The 24,150-nt window shown below is 39.7% G+C and overlaps 1 protein-coding gene across 2 annotated transcripts in view; it reads left to right on the top strand.

Moving 5' to 3' along the window:
* The window catches only part of KIF6 (kinesin family member 6), a 419,445-nt gene that overhangs the window by 147,332 nt on the left and 247,963 nt on the right, over positions 1–24,150 (top strand). For both annotated transcript variants that reach the window (XM_081246112.1, XM_081246111.1), the window contains exons 7-10: positions 1,716–1,922; positions 11,322–11,465; positions 12,391–12,477; positions 16,600–16,703. In XM_081246112.1, coding sequence (XP_081102238.1) covers positions 1,716–1,922; positions 11,322–11,465; positions 12,391–12,477; positions 16,600–16,703 — 542 coding nt within the window. The remainder of the gene's footprint in view (positions 1–1,715; positions 1,923–11,321; positions 11,466–12,390; positions 12,478–16,599; positions 16,704–24,150) is intronic.

Genomic DNA, 24,150 nt, shown 5'->3' with positions numbered 1-24,150 from the left:
TCACTTATTGAAGAGGCTGTCTTTTCTCCACTGTGTACTCTTGCCTCCTTTATCAAAGATAAGGTGACAATATGTGTGTGGGTTTATCTCTGGGCTTTCTATCCTGTTTCATTGATCTATATTTCTATTTTTGTGCCAGTACCATACTGTCTTGATTACTGTAGCTTTGTAGTATAGTCTGAAGTCCAGGAGCCTGATTCCTCCAGCTCTGTTTTTCTTTCTCAAGATTGCTTTGACTATTGGGGGTCTTCTGTGTTTCCATACAAATTGTGAAATGTTTTGTTCTAGTCCTGTGAAAAATGCCAGTAGTAGTTTGATAGGGATTGCATTGAATCTGTAGATTGCTTTGAGTAGTATAGTCATTTACACAATGTTGATTCTTCCAATCCAAGAACATGGTATATGGTATGTCTCTCCATCTATTTGTATCATCTTTAATTTCTTTCATCAGTGTCTTATAATTTTCTGCATGCAGGTCTTTTGTCTCCCTAGGTAGGTTTATTCCTAAGTATTTTATTCTTTTTGTTGCAATGGTAAATGAGAGTGTTTTCTTAATTTCACTTTCAGATTTTTCATCATTAGTGTATAGGAATGCAAGAGATTTCTGTGCATTAATTTTGTATCCTGCTACTTTACCAAATTCATTGATTAGCTCTAGTAGTTTTCTAGTAGCATCTTTAGGATTCTCTATGTATAGTATCATGTCATCTGCAAACAGTGACAGCTTTACTTCTTCTTTTCTGATTTGGATTCCTTTTATTTCTTTTTCTTCTCTGATTACTGTGGCTAAAAGTTCCAAAACTATGTTGAATAATAGTGGTGAGATTGGGCAGCCTTGTCTTGTTCCTGATCTTAGTGGAAATGCTCTCAGTTTTTCACCATTGTGGACGATGTTGGCTGTGGTTTTGTCATATATGGCCTTTATTATGTTGAGGTAACTTCCCTCTATGCCTACTTTCTGGAGGGTTTTTATCATAAATGGGTGTTGAATTTTGTTGACAGCTTTTTCTGCATCTATTGAGATGATAATATGGTTTTTCTCCTTAAACTTGTTAATATGGTGTATCACATTGATTGATTTGTGTATATTGAAGAATCCTTGCATTCCTGAGATACACCCCACTTAATCATGGTGTGTGATCCTTTTAATGTGCTGTTGAATTCTGTTTGCTAGTATTTTGTTGAGGATTTTTGCATCTATGTCCATCAGTGATATTGGCCTGTAGTCTTTGTGACATCTTTGTCTGGTTTTGGTATCAGGTTGATGGTGGCCTCATAGAATGTGTTTGGGAGTGTTCTTCCCTCTGCTATATTTTGGAAGAGTTTGAGAAGGCTAGGTGTTAGCTCTTCTTTAAATGTTTGATAGAATTCGCCTGTGAAGCCATCTGGTCCTGGGCTTTTGTTTGTTGGAAGATTTTTAATCACAGTTTCAACTTCAGTGCTTGTGATTGGTCTGTTCATATTTTATATTTTTTCCTGGTTCAGTCTCGGAAGGTTGTGCATTTCTAAGAATTTGTCCATTTCTTCCAGGTTGTCCATTTTATTGGCATATAGTTGCTTGTAGTAATCTCTCATGATCCTTTGTATTTCTGCAGTGTCAGTTGTTACTTCCCCTTTTCCATTTCTAATTTTATTGATTTGAGTCTTCTCCCTTTTTTTCTTCATGAATCTGGCTAATGGTTTATCAATTTTGTTTTACAACATTTTTATTATAGACTCCTATGAACCAAGCTTCAACCCGTTCCCACTGCATATTCACCATTCACTTATCAAGCAAGGAACCAGGATCTGCAACCGTGCGACATGCCAAGCTGCATTTGGTTGACCTGGCTGGTTCAGAGCGAGTTGCAAAGACTGGAATCGGGGGCCAGCTTCTGACAGAGGCCAAGTATATCAACTTGTCACTACATTACTTAGAACAGGTAAATGGGTAGGGTGGGATGTACCTATTCCTACCATTTTTTGACCATGTACTTCACATCACTCATTCTACTAGCATTTTTGTCTTGTTTTGTTTTGTTTCTCTTCTTTTACTGTGGCAAATTATATATAACGTAAAATTACCATTTAACTAATTTTTACAATTCAGTGGCATTAAGTACATTCAAAATGTTGTGATGCATCACCATCATGCATTTCCAGAACTTCTTATGATCCCAAACAAAAACTCTGTACCCATTAAACAGTAACTCCCAATCTCTTTATACTCCCAGGCCCCCATCACCTCTATTCTACTTTCTGCTACTATGAATTTGCCTGTTCTAGATTTTCGTGTAAGTGGAATTATACAAGATTTGTCCTTTTGTGTCTCATTTCTTCCACTTAACATAATTTCAGGGTCCATCGTGTTTTAACATGTATCACAATTTTCTTCCTTTTTAAGGATGAATAATATATCATTGTGTGTGTGTAGATATAAATATAGATATATGGTATTTTGTATATCCATTCATCTGTTGATGAACATGACTTGTTTCCACCTTTTGGCTATTGTGAATAATGCTGCTATAAACATTGGTATAGCTACTAGAATTCTGTATAAACCATTTCATTTAAACCTCACAACAGCTCTGCACTGTAGGTATTAGTTATTACCCACATCTTACAGTTTTTATAACTCCGGTCTTCCCCAGGCCTTCCTGAGATTACACAGCTAGTGGTGAGATAGGGATTTGAACCTCGAATTGCTTGGCTCCAAAGCCTATGGTTTTTTTCACTATACCTTGTACTTTTTTGTAAAATTAGTAGTGGGTGTGACTATAAGTTGGAAACGATCTCCATGGCCTATTTGTTTCGGGCTGGTAGATTAGCTATGAGACCATAATGTGGAGATGACCAGTATCTTTTCCATTTGTAGTGACTTCCTCTAGTTGGTGATTCTGACTCTGCAATAGTTCTCTTTGCCTTAGCTTCCCTCCCTGTCCCCACTCCAAGTTTACTACAGTCCATCCCAGTGCATGCTTAATTTTTAATTTCTGAATTTTATTCCAAAGGCAGAGAAAGCTCATCTGAATTTTGCTAAATAAATCTTCCAGACAAAATTTCTCCCATCTAAAAGGAGTGCATTGAATTAAATTTTCTCAAGTTCCTTTCAACTCTGTGAGTATAAATGTTGTGAGTTGAATGTTAAAAATGGCAACTAATTCTGAAAAAAAAAAGGAAGGAAGGAAGGAAGGAAGAAAGAAAGAAAGAAAGAAAGAAAGAAAGAAAGAAAGAAAGAAAGAAAGAAAGAAAGAAAGAAAGAAAGAAAGATGATCAAAAACTGGAGTGGAGAAGTACAGAGGATATTGGCGAGGCAAAAGGGTCTGTTAATGAATGTTGGAGACTGAAAGATTTGAGAAAAAAACTACTTTTTTAAAGCTGCATAATGAACCCTTTTGAGAATGATGTTGTCCTGACATTAAATGCTTTCTAATGGTTAAGCTGGCTGAAATAGCAGATTGAGAGAAACCTAAGGGAACTCTCTGTGAACAAGGCACACACAATTAGGCTCTGACCAAATGAATCCCAGTAATGCAACACCCAGAGATTAAGGCCTGCATGGTGCTCAGATCACTTTAGTGTTTCTGATGATAGTCCGGATTCCTGAACTCTTTCTTGTTCACATATTACATACTACTTTTACTTAACAGATCTTTTTACTTTATAGGACATTTATGTAACATTGATATGAAAGTATAGTGGACTATATTCAAAGTGCTTTATTTCAAATATACCTACTTGTTTCAGAGTCTTCACTATCTTTTAATTCCCATTATATCCATCCATCATATGAAATTATATTTATATTTGTTAGTTGAATCAAAATTTCCACCAACTGTAATCACTCAAGAAAAACATTCTGCTTCTTATCTTTTCTTTTTCTTCATTCTACACAACCTTTGCAAGTTGTTACTTGTCATTAAAACTATTCCTCTCCCTATATTTCTTCTTTTCAAAATTCTGGTAACATCAGCCTCATGTGAGCAGTCTTGGTGGCTATGTGGCATTTGATTTTCTGTATAGCTAGTTTACTTATTTAACAGATACTTATAAGGAGCAGTAATGTGCTGAGGGCTGTGCTGGGCCCTGGAGCACAGTGCTGAATGAAATAGAAACAGCCCTTGCCCCGAAGGTCTCATGGTCCAGTGGAGGTAGACATGCACTGAATAAGTATTCATTAAGTACGTGGCTGTAATTCCGATGGGAGCCTGCAGAGCAAGTCCAAGGGGCGAGGTGAGTGTGGGGGATTGGACTTAGACTGAGGAAGGGAGAGTTAATGAAAGTTCTCTCAGGACTGATGTTAAGCAGAGATCTGAGGAATGAGTAGGAGTGAGCCCAGCCAGGATGGGGTCAGGGCATGTCAGGCAGTGAGAACTGGGAGTCTGTCAGCCCTCAGCTCCATCTGCGGGATGGGTTCACCCAGGGTCTCAGTGACATTCACGTGTCATTGACCTTTGGCTCTCCGAATGTAACTTATCTGTTTCATAGACACCCACTGCATCACTGCAGCCGTTAGCTCTTTACACTGCTGTACAAGGGTCTTCATGGAGGTTATGGCATAAAATAATGGAGAGAGGAGGAGAAGGAGAAGATCAGTATGAGAGGAAAGAAGAACATAAATATGGAAAACTACAGTGTGTGGACATGAGTATGTGAGATTGAGTCAAGCTAGGAGCAGCTGCTAGAGAGAAAGTTGTGGATAGTAGAGAAATATTGGAATTTTACACAGAAAGACATAAGTGAGAGGGAACCAAAGAGTACCTAGGAAGGAGAATAATAAAAAGAGTGAGCAGATACTGTTGATGAAATAACAGAATTCAGGGACTTTTATAAACATATTTTCTTTATGAAATACTTTATTATGGGCCTTTGAGACTGGAAGTATAACACAGTTTAGTTTAAATAGCTTCATTCATTCATTCACTCATTCATTCAACAAATTGTGATTGAGTGTCCACTGGGTGCTACAAGTTACGTTAGGCAATGGGAATCGATGTGTAATTGAGAAAGCCTGTGCTACCGTGTCATCCAGTGAAAGAGCAAAGCATACAAACAAATACTTAGAATGCAGTAAGATAAATGCTGTAGTAGAAATTCATGTAGATGTCCATAATATAATCAAACTGAGACATCTTCTCTGTCTCAGTTTGGATATGTAAGATGGAGATGGACTAGGAAAAGACAGTTTGGTAGCCTTTCTTACCTGAATTAGCCCACATTAGGGTTATAGAAATTCCATGCGAATTGTAACTGCCCTCTGGCCATAATTGTGAGACCTTACACCTGCTCACAGGGCACAGCCGTTCTGAGTTGAATGCACCTTATTGTGCTCAGAAGTAAATAAGTTTCTATTTGCCAGAGTACTGTTGGTTTTGGAGTTTTCCTTGTGTATGTAGTACTTTTTCCAAAGAGTCTCCTCAAAAACATTTCAAGCCTCAGTAACAGGGTGTATCTTGACCCTAGAAATCGAGTCCATGGAGGAAAAGGAAGGGACCGTGCATACTTCTTCCAGCCATAAGCCTCACGGAGTGCTCCTTGGGTAACCCTGGGTCTCTGTCAGCCCAAATGTTAAGTGAGAAACCACTGGGAACAGAGAGTCTTTGCTCTCTCCTTCTCCAGAAATCAGAATCAGGGTCACCCCGGCCAGTTATCCAACATGAGTGGGACTTTTTCAGAGTGTAACTTTCCACTTGGCTTCCACTGAATGTGTTGCGTTCAGGAGAAAAAATTGGTGGTGTGGTGCTAGTTTTAACTCTCCAGATTTTTGTCAGTTCTCAGGGGATAATCTTCCATGGACATCTGAGTTCTTTAAAAGAAATTCTCTTTAATGAATGAAGTAGTAAACTGAATTATTGACTTCAGGCATAGTTTCTCGGTACGTGGGATACTATTAAGTGTAATGTGGGGTTCCACTCTTTGTTGCTTAAAGAATGTCTTCAGGAATGTGTTATTGTATTTGTACATGAAATCCAAAATGGAAGTAAACACTAAAAAAATCCAGGTTGTATGAACACCTTCTCACCCTGTGCCGTTCAGATCATTTGGTTCCTGCCCAGTTTAGAGAACCCAAAGCAGCCCCACAAAGAATAATTTACTTCTGCCTGTCTCTCAAATACTGGCCATTTCTAAGTCACTCTGAAGATCCGTTTCTGTCCCAGGGGTCTGGGCTTATTATGGTATTCCTAAAGTCCTCTAGAGCTGGGAGGGTACCTGCTCAGGACTCGCTTATAAAGAAATGGCCTAGGACTTCCCTGGCGGCACAGTGGTTAAGAATCCGCCTGCCAGTGCAGGGGACATGGGTTCAAGCCCTGGTCCGGGAAGATCCCACATGCCGCGGAGCAACTAAGCCCGTGTGCCACAGCTACTGAGCCTGCGCTCTAGAGCCCACGAGCCACAACTACTGAAGCCTGCATGCCTAGAGCCCATGCTCCACAACAAGAGAAGCCACCGCAGTGAGAAGCACGTGCACCGCAACAAAGAGTAGCCCCCGCTCACCGCAACTAGAGAAAAGCCCGTGCACAGCAACGAAGACCCAACACAGCCAAAAAAAAAAAAAAAAGGAAAAAGAAATGGCCTAGAACTGCGTTTATTGTGCTACAACAGGTCTTCAAAGTGATCATAAAGAACATGGCCTAAAGCCCCCTCCAAACACGGAGTGCTTTTTGTTTTACTAAGAACTATCCCAGAAACTCTCTCTATTGATCTTTAAATCACTTCTGTGAGATAGGCAGGCATTCTAATTCCAGTTTTACAGGTGGGGAGACTGAGGCTAATAAACATGAGATTGGCCTAAGATCGTATAAGTGGGGCAGCTGGATTCTGACTCTGAGTCCTGGGTTCTTTGTTTTATCATGCACTGCCTTCATTTCCCCCATTCTTAAAGACCATATTTTCTAATCCATAATCTCATTTTGAATTTTAATTCTTCTCTTTAACAATTTTAGAACCCTTTCTGGAAAGGACATTGGGATTGCCTCTACAGCATTCATTCCAGGGGTAGCAGGCAGAAGCTCATTCCCAGCTCCAGGGGTAGACCTGACTGGCCTAAGCCAATTCGAGCCAGTCTTTCTCCTGGCTATAGTGATTGGTTCAGAGATGGCCCATGACCCAAGTTGGTCCCTAGTGAATCTCAGGACCCATGTTTCATTATTAGAGAACTTTCTCATGTCAGGGCATTTGGTAGCCATCCTATGGCCACGAGGAGGGGCAGACTTCTACCACATGGGAGACAGAGCAGAGATATGGGCAGAAACTAAGTCCTTTCTAAAAGGCCCCTGACCTTTTAGGTCATTCTAACCTAAAGCATTTCCTATTACAGTTTCAGGAGCCAATATATTTCCCTATGATTAAAGCCAGTTTGGGTTACATTCTTTTGTTACTACAGCCAAAAGCAAGTTAACTAACAGACCATTTAATTTAATATCAGAAGGAAGTTTAATAAGCATATTCTCCTTTATGTCATCTAAGTTGTCAATAAAACTGTTGAATAGAAAAGATATCAGTTTTGTTTCCTAGACCAGGAAGAAAATAGTGCCATTTGTTTATGAAAGAATTTAAAAGTACTTTAAAAATTGTTAGATATTTAATTGATGATTAATAAACAATAATGCCACCCTCTCTGCATATCTGTCAGACCTACCCCTGTTTGGTTTGGTATTTGGTATTCAGGCCTTCCTTACCTGTTGCAGATATTTGTCTTCTTGACTCTTAGGGTCTGGACCTCTACTCAGCACCCCATGCTCCCACCTTGCCACTCAGACTCGGGTCCACCCTATTTCTCACTTTCTTCCCAGTTACATTGAAGCTTAGTTCTCCCAAATCTCGTTCACTACTAATGACCCTCCCACTGCTTTCCTAGGTAAAACTAATTAATCCAATCATTCATTTATTCATATTCGTTTAACAAAAAAGTGTTGAGCATATGTTGTATTAATCAGATTTTTTAGCTGCAAACTGGGAAATTCACTCTAGCTAATTTAAGCAGCATAGAGTTTATTAAACATAAAGAATCTCAAGAAAAATTAGAAAACTGGGCATGAGTACTACCCAGCTAGGAGCAGAACAACCAGGATACACTTCTCTTTTTTTCTCAAGATCTTTTTGATGTGGACCATCTTTTAAAGTCTTTATTGAATTTGTTCCAGTATTGCTTCTGTTTTATGTTTTTGGTGTTTTTGGCCGCGAGGCATGTGGGATCTTAGCTCCCCGACCAGGGATCAAACCCACACTCCCTGCATTGGAAGGCGAAGTCTTAACCACCGGACCACTGGGAAAATCCCAGCCAAGGGACACTTCTAATCACACCACTGAACTGCTCTGTAAAACACCACTGTTATCCCCACTGGGCACTTAGGACATTAAGTTCTAGATTCCAGAAACTTCCCTGTAGCTGCCTCAAAAAAAACAGTTGCCTTTGCCACCCACCTACAAATGCGGTCTTCCCTCCTTATGACCACCACCTCTCATCACTCACCTCCAATCCCACACAGGGTGTTTGCTTGATGGTGCTAGGTCTCATGCAAACTGTGAGCTGTAAGAGAGACTAGGAAATGTAATTTTGTAGGAAGCAGAACTAGTATGGGGACTATCATGAGAGTTGAGAGAGACAACTCAGTTTCTGCCACATGTACCGGGTGCTGGATGCTGTTCTTGGCAGTGGCGATGGAGCCACGAGCAAGAGAAACAAAGTCCTTTGTTTCTGCCTTGTGGAGCAGAAACTCTCGTGGGGAAGCAGGTAACAAACAAGTAAATAAATAAAATTTCCAATAGTGGTAAGTACCAGAAGAAAAATAAAACAGAGTTAAAGCCTGGATATCGGGGTGTTACTTTTGATAGGGGGTTCAGGGAATGCCCTTGTGAGGAAATAAAACTTGAGCAAAGATTTGATTGATGAGAAGCAGGATGCTGTAAGAAAATCTGGGGCAAGAGCATCCTAGGTAAAAGAAACAAGGTCAAAGACTGCGATGTGGGAATAAGCTTGTCATGGTGAAGCAACAGCAAGGCCAGTGTGGGCCACGAAAGCACTGTAGGAGATGAGGTTGGATAGGTAGGCGGGAACCAGATCACACCGGGGTTGGTTCATTATACCAAGTGCATCGGGAGGTTGTAAGCAGGGCAGTGACTTGATGTAACTTACATTTTTGTAAAGGTTTCTCTGCCTGCCCTGCAGAGAGGAGACCATGGGAGGGCAAAAGGAGAAACAAGGAGACTGATTCAGAGCCTTGAGAGCAGTTATCCAAGGAAGGGGAAATGGTGCCTCGAACTGGAGTGGTGGCAAACGAGGTGGGAAAAAGTGATCCAATTTTGGGTGTGTTTTGTAGATAAACCTAATAGAAATTGGATGTTGGAGGTGAGAAGAATTCAAGAATGTTGCCTAGGGTTTTGGACTGAGCCACTTGGTGGATGGTGGCGCCATCAATAATGATGCATAAAGCCTGAGAAAGAATCAGGCTTGGGGGCAGAGGGGAGAGACAGTCAGGAACAGACATCCAGGTGGAGATGCAGAGTTGCCACAGGGATAGTAGCTCAGGGAAGAGGTTGAGGCTGATGCTGTAAATTGGGGAGACATTAGGATAGGATATGGATGTATTTAAAGCCAGGGGATTGGATGAAATTACACAGAGAGACAGTGTAGATAAGAAAGAGAAGAGGATCCGGAACTGAGCCTTGGAGCACTTCAATAGATATAATTTGGGAAGAATAAAAGCAAGTATTCATTATCTAGTTTTTAAGGAAAGATAAAAACCAGAAAAGTGTGATGTCCTGATTACCAAGTGAATAAAGCATTTCCTGAAGGAGGCAATGAATACCTATGTTGTTGCCTTACTCAAATCAGAGGTCTAGTAAGAGAGCAGTCAGTGCTTTTGGTTCAGGGGGGTTGCTGATGACCTTGGCAAGAGCCAACTTAGTTTAGTACCGTTGTGGGCTTACAGAATGGGAGTGATTCTGGTGAGAGAGAGAAATTAATGCAAAGAGAGGGGTTAATTATAGGAGCGAAGTAGGTAAGAGGAGAAGAGGGAGGGGACAGAGGGCTGGACTTGGGCAGGAGCAGGACAGTAACCGCAGGAAGAGTGGAATGTGTGGGGGATTGAGGGACAGGGCAGGTAGACCGCTTACACCTAGAAGAAGAGTGTGTGGCCATCGACTCAGACTGAAGGCAGAGAGAGGAGGCTGGGTAGATGTTTGAAACAAGAGAATAAGGTGCGAAGGCCCATTTCTGAGAGTGGAAAAGTGGTTTTTGAGAGAATCTCACAGGATTTCTGGTTTATAGTAAAACCTGTGGTCATTAGCTTAAAGCAAGACCAGTGGTATCATTACATGATTATGCTAAAAACGGCCTTCAAAAACAATGCTCCCATCTTATTTTGTAAACTAAAGGAGTAGAAAAAGTTCTGATGATGGGAATTACACACCTGGGAAGAGGGAAGACTAGAACAATGGCAGGTGTTGAAAGTATTTTCAAGAGCCAGGGCCTTGTGATGCCCCTGAAGTCACATGTCACATCTGTGGGTGACTTATTCCTGATGCTTTGCAGTGGGAGTCCTGGCACTGGATTCATCTTCTCCAGAAAACCCTGAACCCCTGGTGGCTCCCCTTGGGGACAGCCCACAGCAGCCCTTCATCCATCTCCCATCCATCCATCTACCACCTTCCTACTAAGTACGTAAGACACTGCTAAGGAGCAAGATGGGCAGGCTGTAGTTGAACCAAGGTGCACTTCCCCCATCAAGGTGAAAGCAAACACATATACAGCACTTATTATGGGCTAGTTCTACTCAAAGTAATTTGTGCATTTTAACTCTTCTAATCATCCCAACTACTCATAGGTAGATACTGTCTTTTCCATGTTTTACAGATGAGGAGACTGAGGCAGAGATGGTGAGTGGCATGCCCTGGTATGGCTAGAATCTGGACCTGCACAATCTGGCACCAGAATCTGGGGTCTCTTGCCTCTTGTGGTTCTTATTTATTGTTCTGCCTCTTTTACCTTGAAGATGAGGCATACAGACCAATTTTGGTAGGATTTTTAAAAATCTGGCATGATTTACTCTTGAGTTTTTATATAAATTTCTCAGTGACTGAAAACCGAATAAAAATGTATCCAATTCTGCACAAGTTATATCATCTGTCCAAAAATGACAGGGTTCATCATGGTATGTTTTTACTATATTTGCTTCATTACATCTTCACTGTTACTGTACTGAATATTTTAAGATATTTATTCTGAGCCCAAGTTTTGGGGGTCACTGCATTTTGTATCCTTGTTGCCGTCACAGCTCAGTTTGTCAGGTGTGCATTTTCTGCTAAGTTAACGCTATTCTTTTTCCCCTCCACCACAGGTCATCATTGCCCTCTCAGAAAAGCACCGCTCACACATTCCGTATCGGAACTCCATGATGACCAGTGTCCTGAGAGACAGCCTGGGAGGGAACTGCATGACGACTATGATTGCCACTCTCTCTTTAGAGAAAAGGAATATGGACGTATGTTGCTTCTTCTTTCTGGAGATCTCAGTCTGAGTTTTTATGCTAGTTTGTGAGATGGAGTTGAGGGTCCTTGATGGGTTTCCGTCTTTTCAACTGGGTTAGGGTATGCCTTCAGAGGTGAAGACACACCAGAGTTCATAGCTTTGGGTTATTTGCCAGAAATGTAATTCCCCCAATTTGAGAACTGCCTTCACATAGCACAGGATGGTTTGCAGAAAACCTCATACACAAATTTTGGAAGACTTGCCAGAGACGTGAGGGAGGAGACCCATCAGCTTCTCCTGATCCGTTTTGCTCCTGATTGCTTAGGTGCCTTGGAGACATCTCCAAGGTGTGTCCCTAGACGTGTCCCTGGGCACAGCACCCAGGACGCCTTGGCAGGGTCTGGCTGCCAAATGGCTCTCCTGGGTTGCTTTAGAGCCAGCTGATGTTTCACGCATTTCAGTTTAATGTTTGGGACTCAGACTTTCTCTAAGAGAGGAAAACAGGAAGCTGTAGGGTGCCTCCCCAAACAAGGCCAAGCCCCAAGTGCATTGTAAGATGCCTTGAAAAGCCTCTCTTTTGCACCTGTTACAAATATTTATTTTGTACCCTTTGATGCTTATGGATTGTGGTACCTGCTATGATTCTGGTTTGTCTATGTGGTTCTGGTTTGACAAATCAGTAGTTGAAAAGCACATACCAGTTGTCACTTAGGACCTCAGGTTCTTCCACACTTTGGGCATCAGTCATTATATTAAGCCCAAACAAAATTTTAATGAAAAATAATGTTCCAGGGAAAGGCAAGGCTTCCTAATTTGGAAGCATGTTTCTTCGTTGTGTTTTATGCACATCACTCTAGGTGTACGCGTTTTTCCTGTGAACAGAAATTGTTTTATCTCTCTATGCCATAACACTTTAAGGACTTATCTTGCTTTCTTAGGAATCTATATCTACCTGCAGATTTGCACAACGAGTGGCACTCATAAAGAATGAAGCTGTTCTTAATGAAGAAATCGATCCCAGATTGGTAAGCAACTTTTAACTGACTATGTTTAAAAAAATCAAAGTATATCAAAGATGAGTTAAATTTTGGGGGACGCTCACTCTCCGTAACCAGGCAACATTCTAAATACTGGAAACGTGTTAAATCATTTAATTCTCACAACAACCTCATGAGTAGATGCCGTCTCTTCCTCTACTTTACAGATGACAAAACTGAAAGACAGAAATATTTAGTGATTTGATCTGAGTAACAGTGCTGATGGGTAGCAGAGCAGGACTCAGACACAGACAGTCTGACTCCAGGGCCTGTGCTCTTACCTACAGCCCCCTTTACTCCATCAGTTAGGGGCACAGTGAGTCCTGGGGACATACATAGAATCATACACAGTTATATTTGTAGGTAGGTCGTAGCCTTTCAAAAAAAAAAGTCAGCTTAACTTTCTAAAGACAATAATAATAGACCATCTTTTATAAAAGTTTATCGAGAAAAAGAAGTCCTAATGGTTATTAAATAGAATAGTATTTTGCATGACTGTTCTGTTACTTATTCTAGATATTTTAAAAAGTTAGTAGTTGGTTTGATCCATGGAAAAATGGCCAAGCCTCTAGTTTTATAAAAATGAATTCTTCTTTATCAAAGTTCTTTTTTTAAAGGAAAGGTATTTGCAAGTTACATGATTCAGCTACTCATTATAAATGCAGATATTTTTTCTTTTCTCTATTTTGTTAGTCTTCAAATAAAATACAACAAGGAATTAACTCCTGTCAACATTGAAAATGTTGAAATAAAATATTTCAATTTTGTAAAACTCCAAAATTAAGATTATATTACTTTGCAAATCAGTCACCTTAAAAAAATTTTTTTTTTCTCTAGAAAATAAGCTGGTGTAAGCTTAGTGGTATGCATTATAAAAAAGATGTGATATCGTACCAACAGTGCTTCATTTACAAATTTCTCAAATTCCAAACAAGAAAATCTCAAGTTCACTGTTACCCATATTAATTACTTCCTCTTGAGTGTTTGCCCTTCCTTCCCTGAAATCATTCCATTGAAGGGTAGAGGAAAACAAGGACAAAAGAATAATGGGGCTGACTGTTTTGTCCTACTTGCCTCAGGGAGCCCGAGCTCCCCTGACAGCATTCTCTTCTGGAGAAACCAGTGGGTGAGGCAGGATCCCTTTCCAGTCCAGTCCCTGGTCAGCACCACAGGGTACCTCCACTGGAAAAAGGAGACACAATTCAAAGGCCTAAGTCAAATGGAACTGAACTCCTAGGATGAATTCTTCTGCTGTTCCTACCTTGCCAGCAGCCCTGTCATATTACTGTGCAGAATGAGAAAGATAGGAATGTACTATTAGCCTGAAGACAAAAATTACTTCATAATTGAAGGAAAATAAACATATTAGACATTGAGGTATTTTTTCCCTTCAAATTTGGCTAGAGAGACTTCTTTGAAGGAACTTGAGGAATTTGAACAAAGATGAACATTATAGTGTGTTAGATGTAGGTCTATGAGAGATTTAAAGAAACGAGAAATCAGGAGTCAAAAGCTAATAGCTGATAATTGGACAAATGTTGAGGTCTTCCTGGTGCAGAATTATCTGGTAATTGACAAGTGTTGTTTCCTGATCTCCTTTATAATTGCTTCTAAAAACTGATATTATTGTTCATTATTTTATGTACAGAGCTTTTCTGAAGCACAAGTGACAGTTGAAAAGTTGTCCTCAAAACCACCCAAAACACAACTGAATGGTAAAAATAAACACCAAATTTAGGGAAGACTCTATGGGATGGGCGTTTCACAAGAGTCTGTAATGTTTTATTTCTTAAGTAGTAGGTACATGGTATTATTTATACCTTTTTGTATATATGAAGTAGTTCATACTAAAAAGTAAAATCACATGAATTAGGGTGATTCATCACATTCACAATTAAAAGAAAAAATTAAATGATCACATCACTAGATGCAGAAAAAGTGTTTGATAACATTAAACATTCATCCATAGTTTGAAAAGACTCATCAAACTATGAATATAAGTGAACATCCTTAGAGTGATTAAGGGTATCAACCAAAAACTACAGCAAACATTTTAAAGTTGAAACGTTAGAAGGAATAAGACAAGAATGTCTTAAGCACTATACTTGGAGGTTCTTAGGAAAGAGACTTTTTTTTTAATTTATGAGGATTTGATAAGAAGAATATCTGTCATTACTTGTGGGCAATTTGATTGCTCATATAGAATATCCAAGAGTGTTTAATAACAGGTAAACAGATAACCAAAATAATATTCAGAAAATTAATCCATTCATAAAAATGAATTGCCTTCCTATATATCAAAAGCCAATAATTAGAAAATGCAATTTTATAAAAATTGCATTTATAACAGCAACAAAAACTTTAAAATTCTAGGAATAAAATCTAATTAAAGACATATACAGATTTGTATTGAAAGGAATCAGAAAGCTATACCATGTTCATGGATGTAATGATTCATAGCATTACTTTAATGTCTTATCAAATTAACCTTTTACTCAAATTTAGTTCCAGTTAAAATTTGAGGAGGGCCTTTGGTAGAATTTTACAAGCCAAATCTAAAATTTATATGAAAGAGCAAATGATCAGGAATAGTGAAGTCTATTTTGGAAGAGAACAAGATGGAAGGGGCTTATTCTATCTAGATGCCAAAATTTTTTTAAGATATAGTAATTAAAACAGTGTAGTATTACCATACATATAGTAAAGTAGACAAATGTTTTTAACCAATAGCCCAGAAAAAGACACAAGTTACATGTGGAAATATATAACAGAATTATAATAGCAAATCTTGCATGTTTAGCCATAAAAAAATTAAAATTAGATCCATATCTCACACTTCCTACAAAATAACATCAATCAACCTAAATGTAAAAAGCAAAACTTTAACACTTTTATAAGAGCATATAGGAAAAATAGATTTTCTTAAAGAAGACACAAATATAAAGCTTAAAACAAAAGAAGTTGATAATGAAATTATATTGAAATTTAAAACTTTCATTTAACAAAAAGAACACCACAGAGTGAAAAACATTACATAGATTGGGAGAAAACATGTGCATTGCATAAAACTAACTAAAGGGTTCACATCCCGAATTTATAAAGAAACCTGCAAATTAATAAGGAAAAGAAAAACAACTCAATTGAAACATGGGCAAGAGGTGAATAAATAATTCACAGAAGAGGAAACCCAAACAGCCAGTATGCATACACAAAGATGATCGAGCTCACTAGTAATCATGAAAGTACTAGTTCTAAATTAGAACTAGATAAGAGACCATTTTACACCCACCTAGGTAGGCAAGATTAAAATGTCTGGCAATACTACATACAAAATGACTAAAATGTGGGGAAACAGGAACTTACATATATAGCTGCTGAGAATATGAATTTATGCATCCATTCTGAAGAGCAGTTTGGCAATATATAATAAGGGGGTGCACTAACTCTACCTCCACACAGTTCTAAGTGCACACTACAGGGGAACTCTCCCACACATGCCCAGAGACTTATAATGTTCACAGCAACACTCTTTGTAATCGCAAAAGTAAAAATCCTGAATGTCCGTCAACAGGAGACATAGATACGTAAATTGTGATACATTCCTTTACTGAAATACTATATGTCCATGAAAATTCATGAACTAGAGCCACATGAAGCAATATAAATAATCTCAAAAACATAATGTGAGGGGGGAAAAAAAGCAAGTTGCAGTTACATGCAGTATGGCAACATTTACATAAAGTGTAAGGCATGCAAGATGATATCATACATCATTTACAGTCACATCTGTACATATGGAGTAAATGTATAAAACATGCAAGGAAATGCTACCCACTAAATGCAGGACAGGAATCACTCCAGGAAGGACAGAAGGGGAACAGGAATAAGGGATACCAGTTCCATCAGCAATATTTTATTTGTTAAGAAAAATCCTAGAACTATTTTGACAAAATGTTAAGATTTAACAAAGCTGGGTGGTACGTACAAGAGTGCCTTTTATATCATTCTCTGTACATTTTTGTTCATAACTTTAAAAGATGTATGGTTCTCTGTCACATAGTTCCCCTCAGTGAGAAGTTGACATTTACGCTCCTGCCTTGCCGTTTGCAGATGATTATACGCCTACAAAAGGAAATCCAGGAGCTGAAGGATGAACTGGCCATTGTCACTGGGGAGCAGAGGACAGAGGCACTCACAGAAGCAGAGGTCCTTCAGTAAGACTGCAGACTTTTTCTTTTTCTTTAACCGTGCAAGTTTGTGTTAACTTCTTTGTTGGCCCTAATGTTATGAATTCACCTCAAAGAACGAAGTTCTCCTGGGACGGTCTGAAATTGCATTTAGGCGCCAGTTAAGAGTGGCGGCTTTCCATGAAAAGCTGGATAAGGCTGGCAGGGTTTTTGCCTCCTCAGCTTTGAGGAAGTAAAGAACAGAGCATAGAGAGGATGGGAATATCCTTCTCATGCCAGCTGAAGAAAAGAGGTTGTATAATAGTCGTGCAGTTTTTAAATGTATACACCAAACACTCTTAAGCTGTGGATCTCACATCTGAAAGGAATTCAAGAAACGTCCCTCGTATTAAACAGCATCTTGCTGCAAGCACCAATTTATCCCATGCCAAAGTAAGCTCTCTCCTTTAATAAATAGATGGTCCATATATTACAGTTCAAACACTCAAGATGGAAATGAAAGCAGGTATTCAGGGCTTCATACAAGTGCGGCATCTTTCAGAGCCTTTAGATTTGCAGCCATATGGCATACCAGGGGCACAGCGTGGCTCTCATTCTCCCTCTGATCACGGGCCACAGTGGCGGCCTCTCTAGTTGTTTCTGTGCTGCTTATTAAGCACTGTGGAGTGATCATAACGGACTAGGCTTAGAAGGCAGTGGTATTCTCTATTTCAGAATAACAAAGCTACACAAGACTTTTTTAAAGGTTTTGTGTCATTTCACATAACCCTCTCTCAACAGAGAAAACGGTAACAGATGATGAAAGTATTTTCTTTAAACAAGTTCATGGCTGCCCCTGAAGGTAGGTGTAAAGCTTGAGAAGCCTTAGGCAAGGTTTCTGTTATACTCAAAGCCTTCCTCTAGGATAGCATTTCCTGATTCTAGAACACTGTGTTTAATAATATGATAGGCCCCTAAGGTTTTCCTTACAAAACCACTTTGTGGCATATATGCAATTAAGGTGAAATGTACTGCCAAATTTCACATTTTAGAGAATTTCATGTCACTCCTTGAAATAACTTGGGATATCTTAGATATTGAGAAACCCAAGTTTAAAATTCCTTTACTATGGTGCTCCCTTCCCCTCAAAGAAAGGACTTACCCAATATTATTTTTGAAGAAGTCTCTTCAGCACTTTGATCTTCAGATCAGGATCCAGCCAGGAAAACAAAACCATTCTAGGCCTCTCAACAGCAGGAATTTAATATAGGAAATTTGTTGCACAGGAGATGGTACTATGTGGTGCTGCAGCACCCCAGAGATCAGAGCAGCAGGAGGAGGTCCTACACCCCTAGGACTGGAGGGACATCGGTAGAAGGTTGTGTTACCAAGGCCAGAGACTAGTGCCAGCCAGCAGGAGCTGGACAAGATGAATGCTGCCCGACAGAATGGAAGCTGGGGCCTCTGAAGAGCCATGGGTGCTGTAGAGGCATCATCCCAGCAGGGAGGCCTGGCCTCTCCCTCACCTCCCCTTCCAGTCTCCACCAGTGCCTCCCATTGGCTGAACAAATTACCCAGAAGCCAGTTGTTAAGAGTCAGGGAGTGTAGCTTCCTGTGATGCAGAGTCAAACAAGGGAAAAGTGGAAATTGGATCTAAAAGCAAACAGGGAAATGACCAACATATCAAATAAGTAACCATGTTTTCTCTAATTCCTGTGTATTCTATGTTGCTCAGGAGGCTCAGGTTTTTGGGTTTTTTTTTTTTTTGCCATTCTCTTTAAAAAATGTCTCATGATTTCTTCTTTAACTTGTGAATGATTTTTTTTTCAACTTTATTGGAGTATAACCGCTTCACAATGGTGTGTTAGCTTCCGCTTCACAACAAAGCGAATCAGCCACACATATACACCCACCCCCACATCCCTTCCCTCCCACGTCTCCCTCCCTCCCACCCTCCCCACCCCACCCCTCTAGGCGGCCACAAAGCACCGATCAGATACCCCTGCGCTACACGGCTGCGTCCCACTAGCTATCTACCCCACATTTGGTAATGTATATACGTCCATGCCCCTCCCCTGCAGAAGGCTCAGTTTAAGGGTAAGATTCTGAATGCTGTGGTTCAAAATGTCAGAATGTGCAAAAATATGCTGCAGTTCCCTCCAAATTGGGGGGCTTATAGAACTGATATAAAGAAACATCTGAATCTCTAGCCACACCCAAGAATAAGAAGTAAACTTCATAAGGGATTAGAAGTTTCAAGGAATTCCTGGGAGACTGAACAGTGGGATTGAGATGGGCAAGAGAAAAAGATAGACCAAGTCATGGTGCAACACCACCAAGGTCCCATGTCTAGAAGTGGTGGCACCCTGGAGCAGGAGAGGGCTGGGAACAGCCGCTGAGGGTTGGTAGAGCTCTTGTAGTGGAAGGAGTTTGTTCCTATGAACCCCTGTGTACTCCCTTCTTCCTTTCTCCCCGCAGTGTTTAGGTCAGTGTTTAGGATGGGGAAATAGGGAAGGACCCCAGGTAGCTGATGATGCCCAGGACAAAGAGGGACTGCATAAGCTCTGGAGACCAGCTGCTGTCTCCAGCTCTGCCCACCTCCTGTTCTCACTGAAAACAGTAAGGAACACAGGCACCCACAGCTGCTTCAGTCCCTCACCTAAGACTGGCTGCCCAAGCTGAGAGAGCTTAGAGTCTAGGAAATGTGAGCTCACAGTTGGGAGTGACTAGAAATATGAGGACAGCCAACATGGAAAAAGACAAGAACAAGCATTTACAGCTTGGAGGGCTTCAGAACTAAGCAAGAAAAGTGGTTACTATCTTTAGAGATATAAAACATGGCATTCCATCCGTGAAACAATAACAGGATCAAGAGGAGATCTTGAAAATGAAAAAAATGTACCTGTTGCCATTAAGAACTTAATGATGGCCAAATAGCAGAATGAAAACACAGAGGGGCAAATTAGTGAACCAGGAAGGTGGGCGCTAAGGGATTCTTCCAGAATATAAAATAAAAGGGTAAAAAAAGAAAGTTTAAAGAAAAGAATTGTAGAGAATAGCTCTAGATTTGTCAACATCTAAGAAAACAGAATTTATGGAGAAGAAATAGAGATAATGCAGGGGAGCCAATAGTTAAAGAAAGAAAACCTATTTCTTGGAACTAAAAAAAAAAAAAGAAAAGAAAAAGACGTAGGACTTCAGAACAAAAGGGTTACCATATGCTGAGTAGTATAATAATGTTGTAGAAAATTTTTAGAACCTCACCAGATAGAAAATAATCCTAAAAGTTATCCGAGAAGAAAATTACTAACAACCAAGAATCTGATTTAGAGAAGACTTCTCATCAACAACTCTGGAAACAAGAACTTCTAGTGCTGAAACACAAAACAAAACAAAAAAGGACTATGAATGGAGATTTTTGTATCTAGCCAAATTAATATTCAAAGGTGAAGGTGAAATAAAGCCACTTTTCAGACATACAAGATTTCAGACAGAAAATTTACTATGCTACATCCTCTCTTAAAGAGACTACCACAGACAATACTTTCACAAAAAGAAAAATGCTATAAAGAATAAGAAACAATAATAAGCACATTTTATTATAACTTTTTATGATATTTAATATTGTATTACGTTTACATTACCTCTTTTACTAACTTGCCATTTATTATATAAACAGATGTTTCTATCTAAAAGTTACTGACAACAAGCAAATTTGCCAGTCACAGGAGTTTCGGGGTGGAATCATGAGAAATAAAATTGTGACAACAGATTTAAAGTACTGACAGATTGTTAGATTTTGGATTGGTTTCCTTTGATCCACAGATAACAAATATACAAATGTCAATTGGAAGAGATTCTATACAGACAGTATGTAGGGTTGCCATTAGTTTTTCTGGACATTTGGTTCACTCATTCACTCATTAAATGTTTATTATTCATCTACTATTCACACAACTCTATCCTGGGCCCTGAAAGGAACACAAAGATGAACAAGGGCTTCCCTGGTGGCACAGTGGTTGAGAGTCTGCCTGCCGATGCAGGGGACACGGGTTCGTGCCCCGGTCCAGGAAGATCCCACATGCCGCGGAGTGGTTGGGCCCGTGAGCCATGGCCACTGAGCCTGTGCGTCTGGAGCCTGTGCTCTGCAACGGGAGAGGCCACAGCAGTGAGAGGCCTGCGTACCACAAAAAAAAAAAAAAAAAGATGAACAAAACCTAGATCCAGTTCTCAATGGGTTCACAAGTTAGTGGCAGTGACAGACATGAGCACAAGTAATTATGATGCAACATATAAGTATTATGAGGAGAGATGAATAAAACATGAGACTGCAGAGATAGTGATGATTAATTTGAGCTCAGAAATCATGTAAAATTAGCTCATGTGCTAATAAGTGAACTTCAGCAATTTGCAATGAAATCGCTTCTCTGCTGTCAATATAAGAGCACTATATTGCATTACATCTCATTAATGGTTTCTGACCAGCAGCTGGGGAGAAATCACGCTGCAAACTGCATTCACCCTGCCAAAGCCAAGTGTAGAGTTTCACAATCCAGTAACCTTGGTGCTTGTTCATGCTGATGGTGAGGATTATTCAGATAATGTGGTTTTTTGTTATTGTTTTTGTTATATTATAGTTGCATTTATGTTTTGGCATAATTAGCTAGATCAATATTGGTACAACTTAAAATTCATCAGATTTAAGTCCTTTATCATGTTAAAGTAAAAGAGATAAGTTAAAATTTGCCCCTAATGTGGCTCTGCCATTTAATATCGTCTGTGCTTCTTTGTCTTCTGGGGCCCCTGGACATTTACTCAGGAATGTGAATGAGCTTCAGTCCTCCCGTTGAGACCAGACTCCCGGATGACAAGGGTGGGAGGGAGATAGTAGTGTAGCAGAGAGGAAGAGTCCCACAGCTTGGCAGGACAGAGTGACAGGAATGTTCTAGCCTTGTCTGCTTCTCTGTGCTGCTGATTCCTGGGCTTATGCTGACTGGCATGGCATGAAGACATTCCTCTCAGGGATTCTGTGAAGGACATTAGAAAGCAGATATTTAATAGACAATATATTCTATATAGTATGCATTGGACAGTTTGGAGATGTCTGTTAATACCTAGCCCTATCAAATTTTTTGAACTATTTCCCAGAATTTCAGTTCTTAATGTAAATATTTGTTGCATTGACTTGGATGCTTCAACTGAAGAGGATTTCAGATGTCAGCCTCCAGTTATTGGGATATTTTTAGTTTACATCTTTTTTTTTTTTTTTGCCTGTGTAAAATTTGAAAAGAGACAGCTGGATGGAGGCTGTATAGCCAAGTTAATGTTTATACAAAACTTCTTGGGTGAAGATTTAATTCTGATTGATTCTCTAAACACATATCTCGTTCTTCCTTTAAAAAAAATCCCTTAGGCCTCTGGCTAGGATGGAAGCTTTATTTCCTGGCCCAAGTCTAAATGAGTAGAATATTTTCTGCACAGCAACATTTTCTTTCTGAGACGGAACTGAATTGGATCTCATGGGCTCAAGTTTGCCCAAAGTAAATTTACAAACATCTCGATCCTTTGCTTTCCTTTTCTCTTTTATCTCCCGGCTTTATTGAGATATAATTGACATATGACATTGTGTAAGTTTAAAGAGTACAGTGTGATGATTTAATATAGGTATATATTGTGAAATAATTACCACGATAAGTTTAGTTAACGCCTCCAGCACCTCACACAGTTACCTATGTGACTATGTGTTTCTGTGTGTGATGAGAACATTTAACATCTACCCTGTAGGCAGTTTTCAAGAATACAATACAGTATTGTTAACTATAGTCACCATGCTGTACATTAGGTCCTCAGAATGTATTCATCTTAAAACTGGAAGTTTGTACCCTTTGACCTCCATCTCCCTATTTCCCCTGCCCTCCAGCCCCTGGCAACCACTGAGCTACTCTCTGAGTTCAACATTTAATTTTGTACACATAAGTAAGTTCATACAGTATTGGTCTGTCTCTAACTTATTTCCTTTAGTTAATTTTTACAAATCAGTTAATCCTTCAAACTGAATTTATTGAGTACCTACTGGATGCTAATCATTTTAATAGGTGTTTTGGGGGTTTTAGTAATATAGGATACAGCAAATAATTCCAAGGATTTACAGTTTTATTGGGAAAATAAGATATATGCACACACGCACATTTATACACACACATATGTATATATAAAACAAAGAATAAAAGAGTGTATTAGTGGAAGGAACAAATGGACACAGAATTGTAAAACATTAATTATACTTTCAATTCTAATCATATTAGTTTTTAATGGCTCTTTTATGTGTAAATGCTATCTTATGACTAAATGCTATCTATGCTCACTTTCGGCTCCATGTTTTTAAATCTAATATCAACTTATCACACATGGTTTAATACAGTATTTGCTCATAATCTATGATAATGAAAAGTTAAATCGTTCTGTAGGAATGGGGGAAGTCATTGCAGATATCACTCACTGAGCAAGCCAACTAAGCCTGAAAGGATGTCACGAGGAAACAGGTACCATTCTAAGATGAAGCAGACCACATAAACAAAGCTACCTAGAGGGATTGAGCACAGTGTGTGTGTGTGTGTGTGTGTGTGTGTGTGTGTGGCAGGGGGAGGGGGTGTGGCATTTGCCGAGGTTGCGGGTAGGGGAAGAAACTGAAAAAGGAACAAGAGGGAAGTATTAAGAGTGATTGAAATATTCTATATCATGATTTTAGTGGTGGTTACATAAGTATACACATTTGTCAAAAGTCATAGTACCTCACACCTAGAAAGGGTAAATTTAAAATTTCACCATCTGTAAATTTAACCTCAACTAACCCGACTTTTAAAAAACTGGAGAAATCTGTATGATGAAACATAGAATTAAAAAAACAGTCATTAAACAAGCCAAAGCAAAATAAAACAAAACTGTACAATGAGGGATTTTCCTTTAAGTAAAATTTTGCTATAATTAGTTTAATAATAGCAACGTATCTTTGATGACAAGCCCCTCAGCACACATATATTTTTATTTTTATTTATTTTTTTTTTTTTCTTTTTGCGGTATGTGGGCTTCTCACTGCTGTGGCCTCTCCCGTTGCAGAGCACAGGCTCTGGACGCGCAGGCCCAGCGGCCATGGCTCACGGGCCCAGCCGCTCCGCGGCATGTGGGATCCTCCCAGACCGGGGCACGAACCCGTATCCCCTGCATCGGCAGGCGGACTCTCAACCACTGCGCCACCAGGGAGGCCCATATTTTTACAATTAATGACTGCATATCCAAGTTGAGGAGAACTTCCTCAGTTTCCTGCTCTGCTACCAAACCTGCACACCATCCTGCACCTGTACCCACCCCTACTCCTTCTTGTTACAGTAGAGAAGGTGTCTCTTCCAGAGCCGACCTCACCAATTGTACTCTCAACCCCAGTGCCTTCTGCCATGTCAGGGACCTCAACTCCCCTTCTATTTTTTCTTTGTCTCCA

This window comes from Mesoplodon bidens (assembly GCF_964165515.1).
Source record: "Mesoplodon bidens genome assembly, chromosome: 10".
Lineage (NCBI taxonomy): Eukaryota > Metazoa > Chordata > Mammalia > Artiodactyla > Ziphiidae > Mesoplodon > Mesoplodon bidens.
The sequence above is the reverse complement of the archived record's forward strand: the minus strand, read 5'-3'. Positions and strand labels throughout refer to the sequence as shown.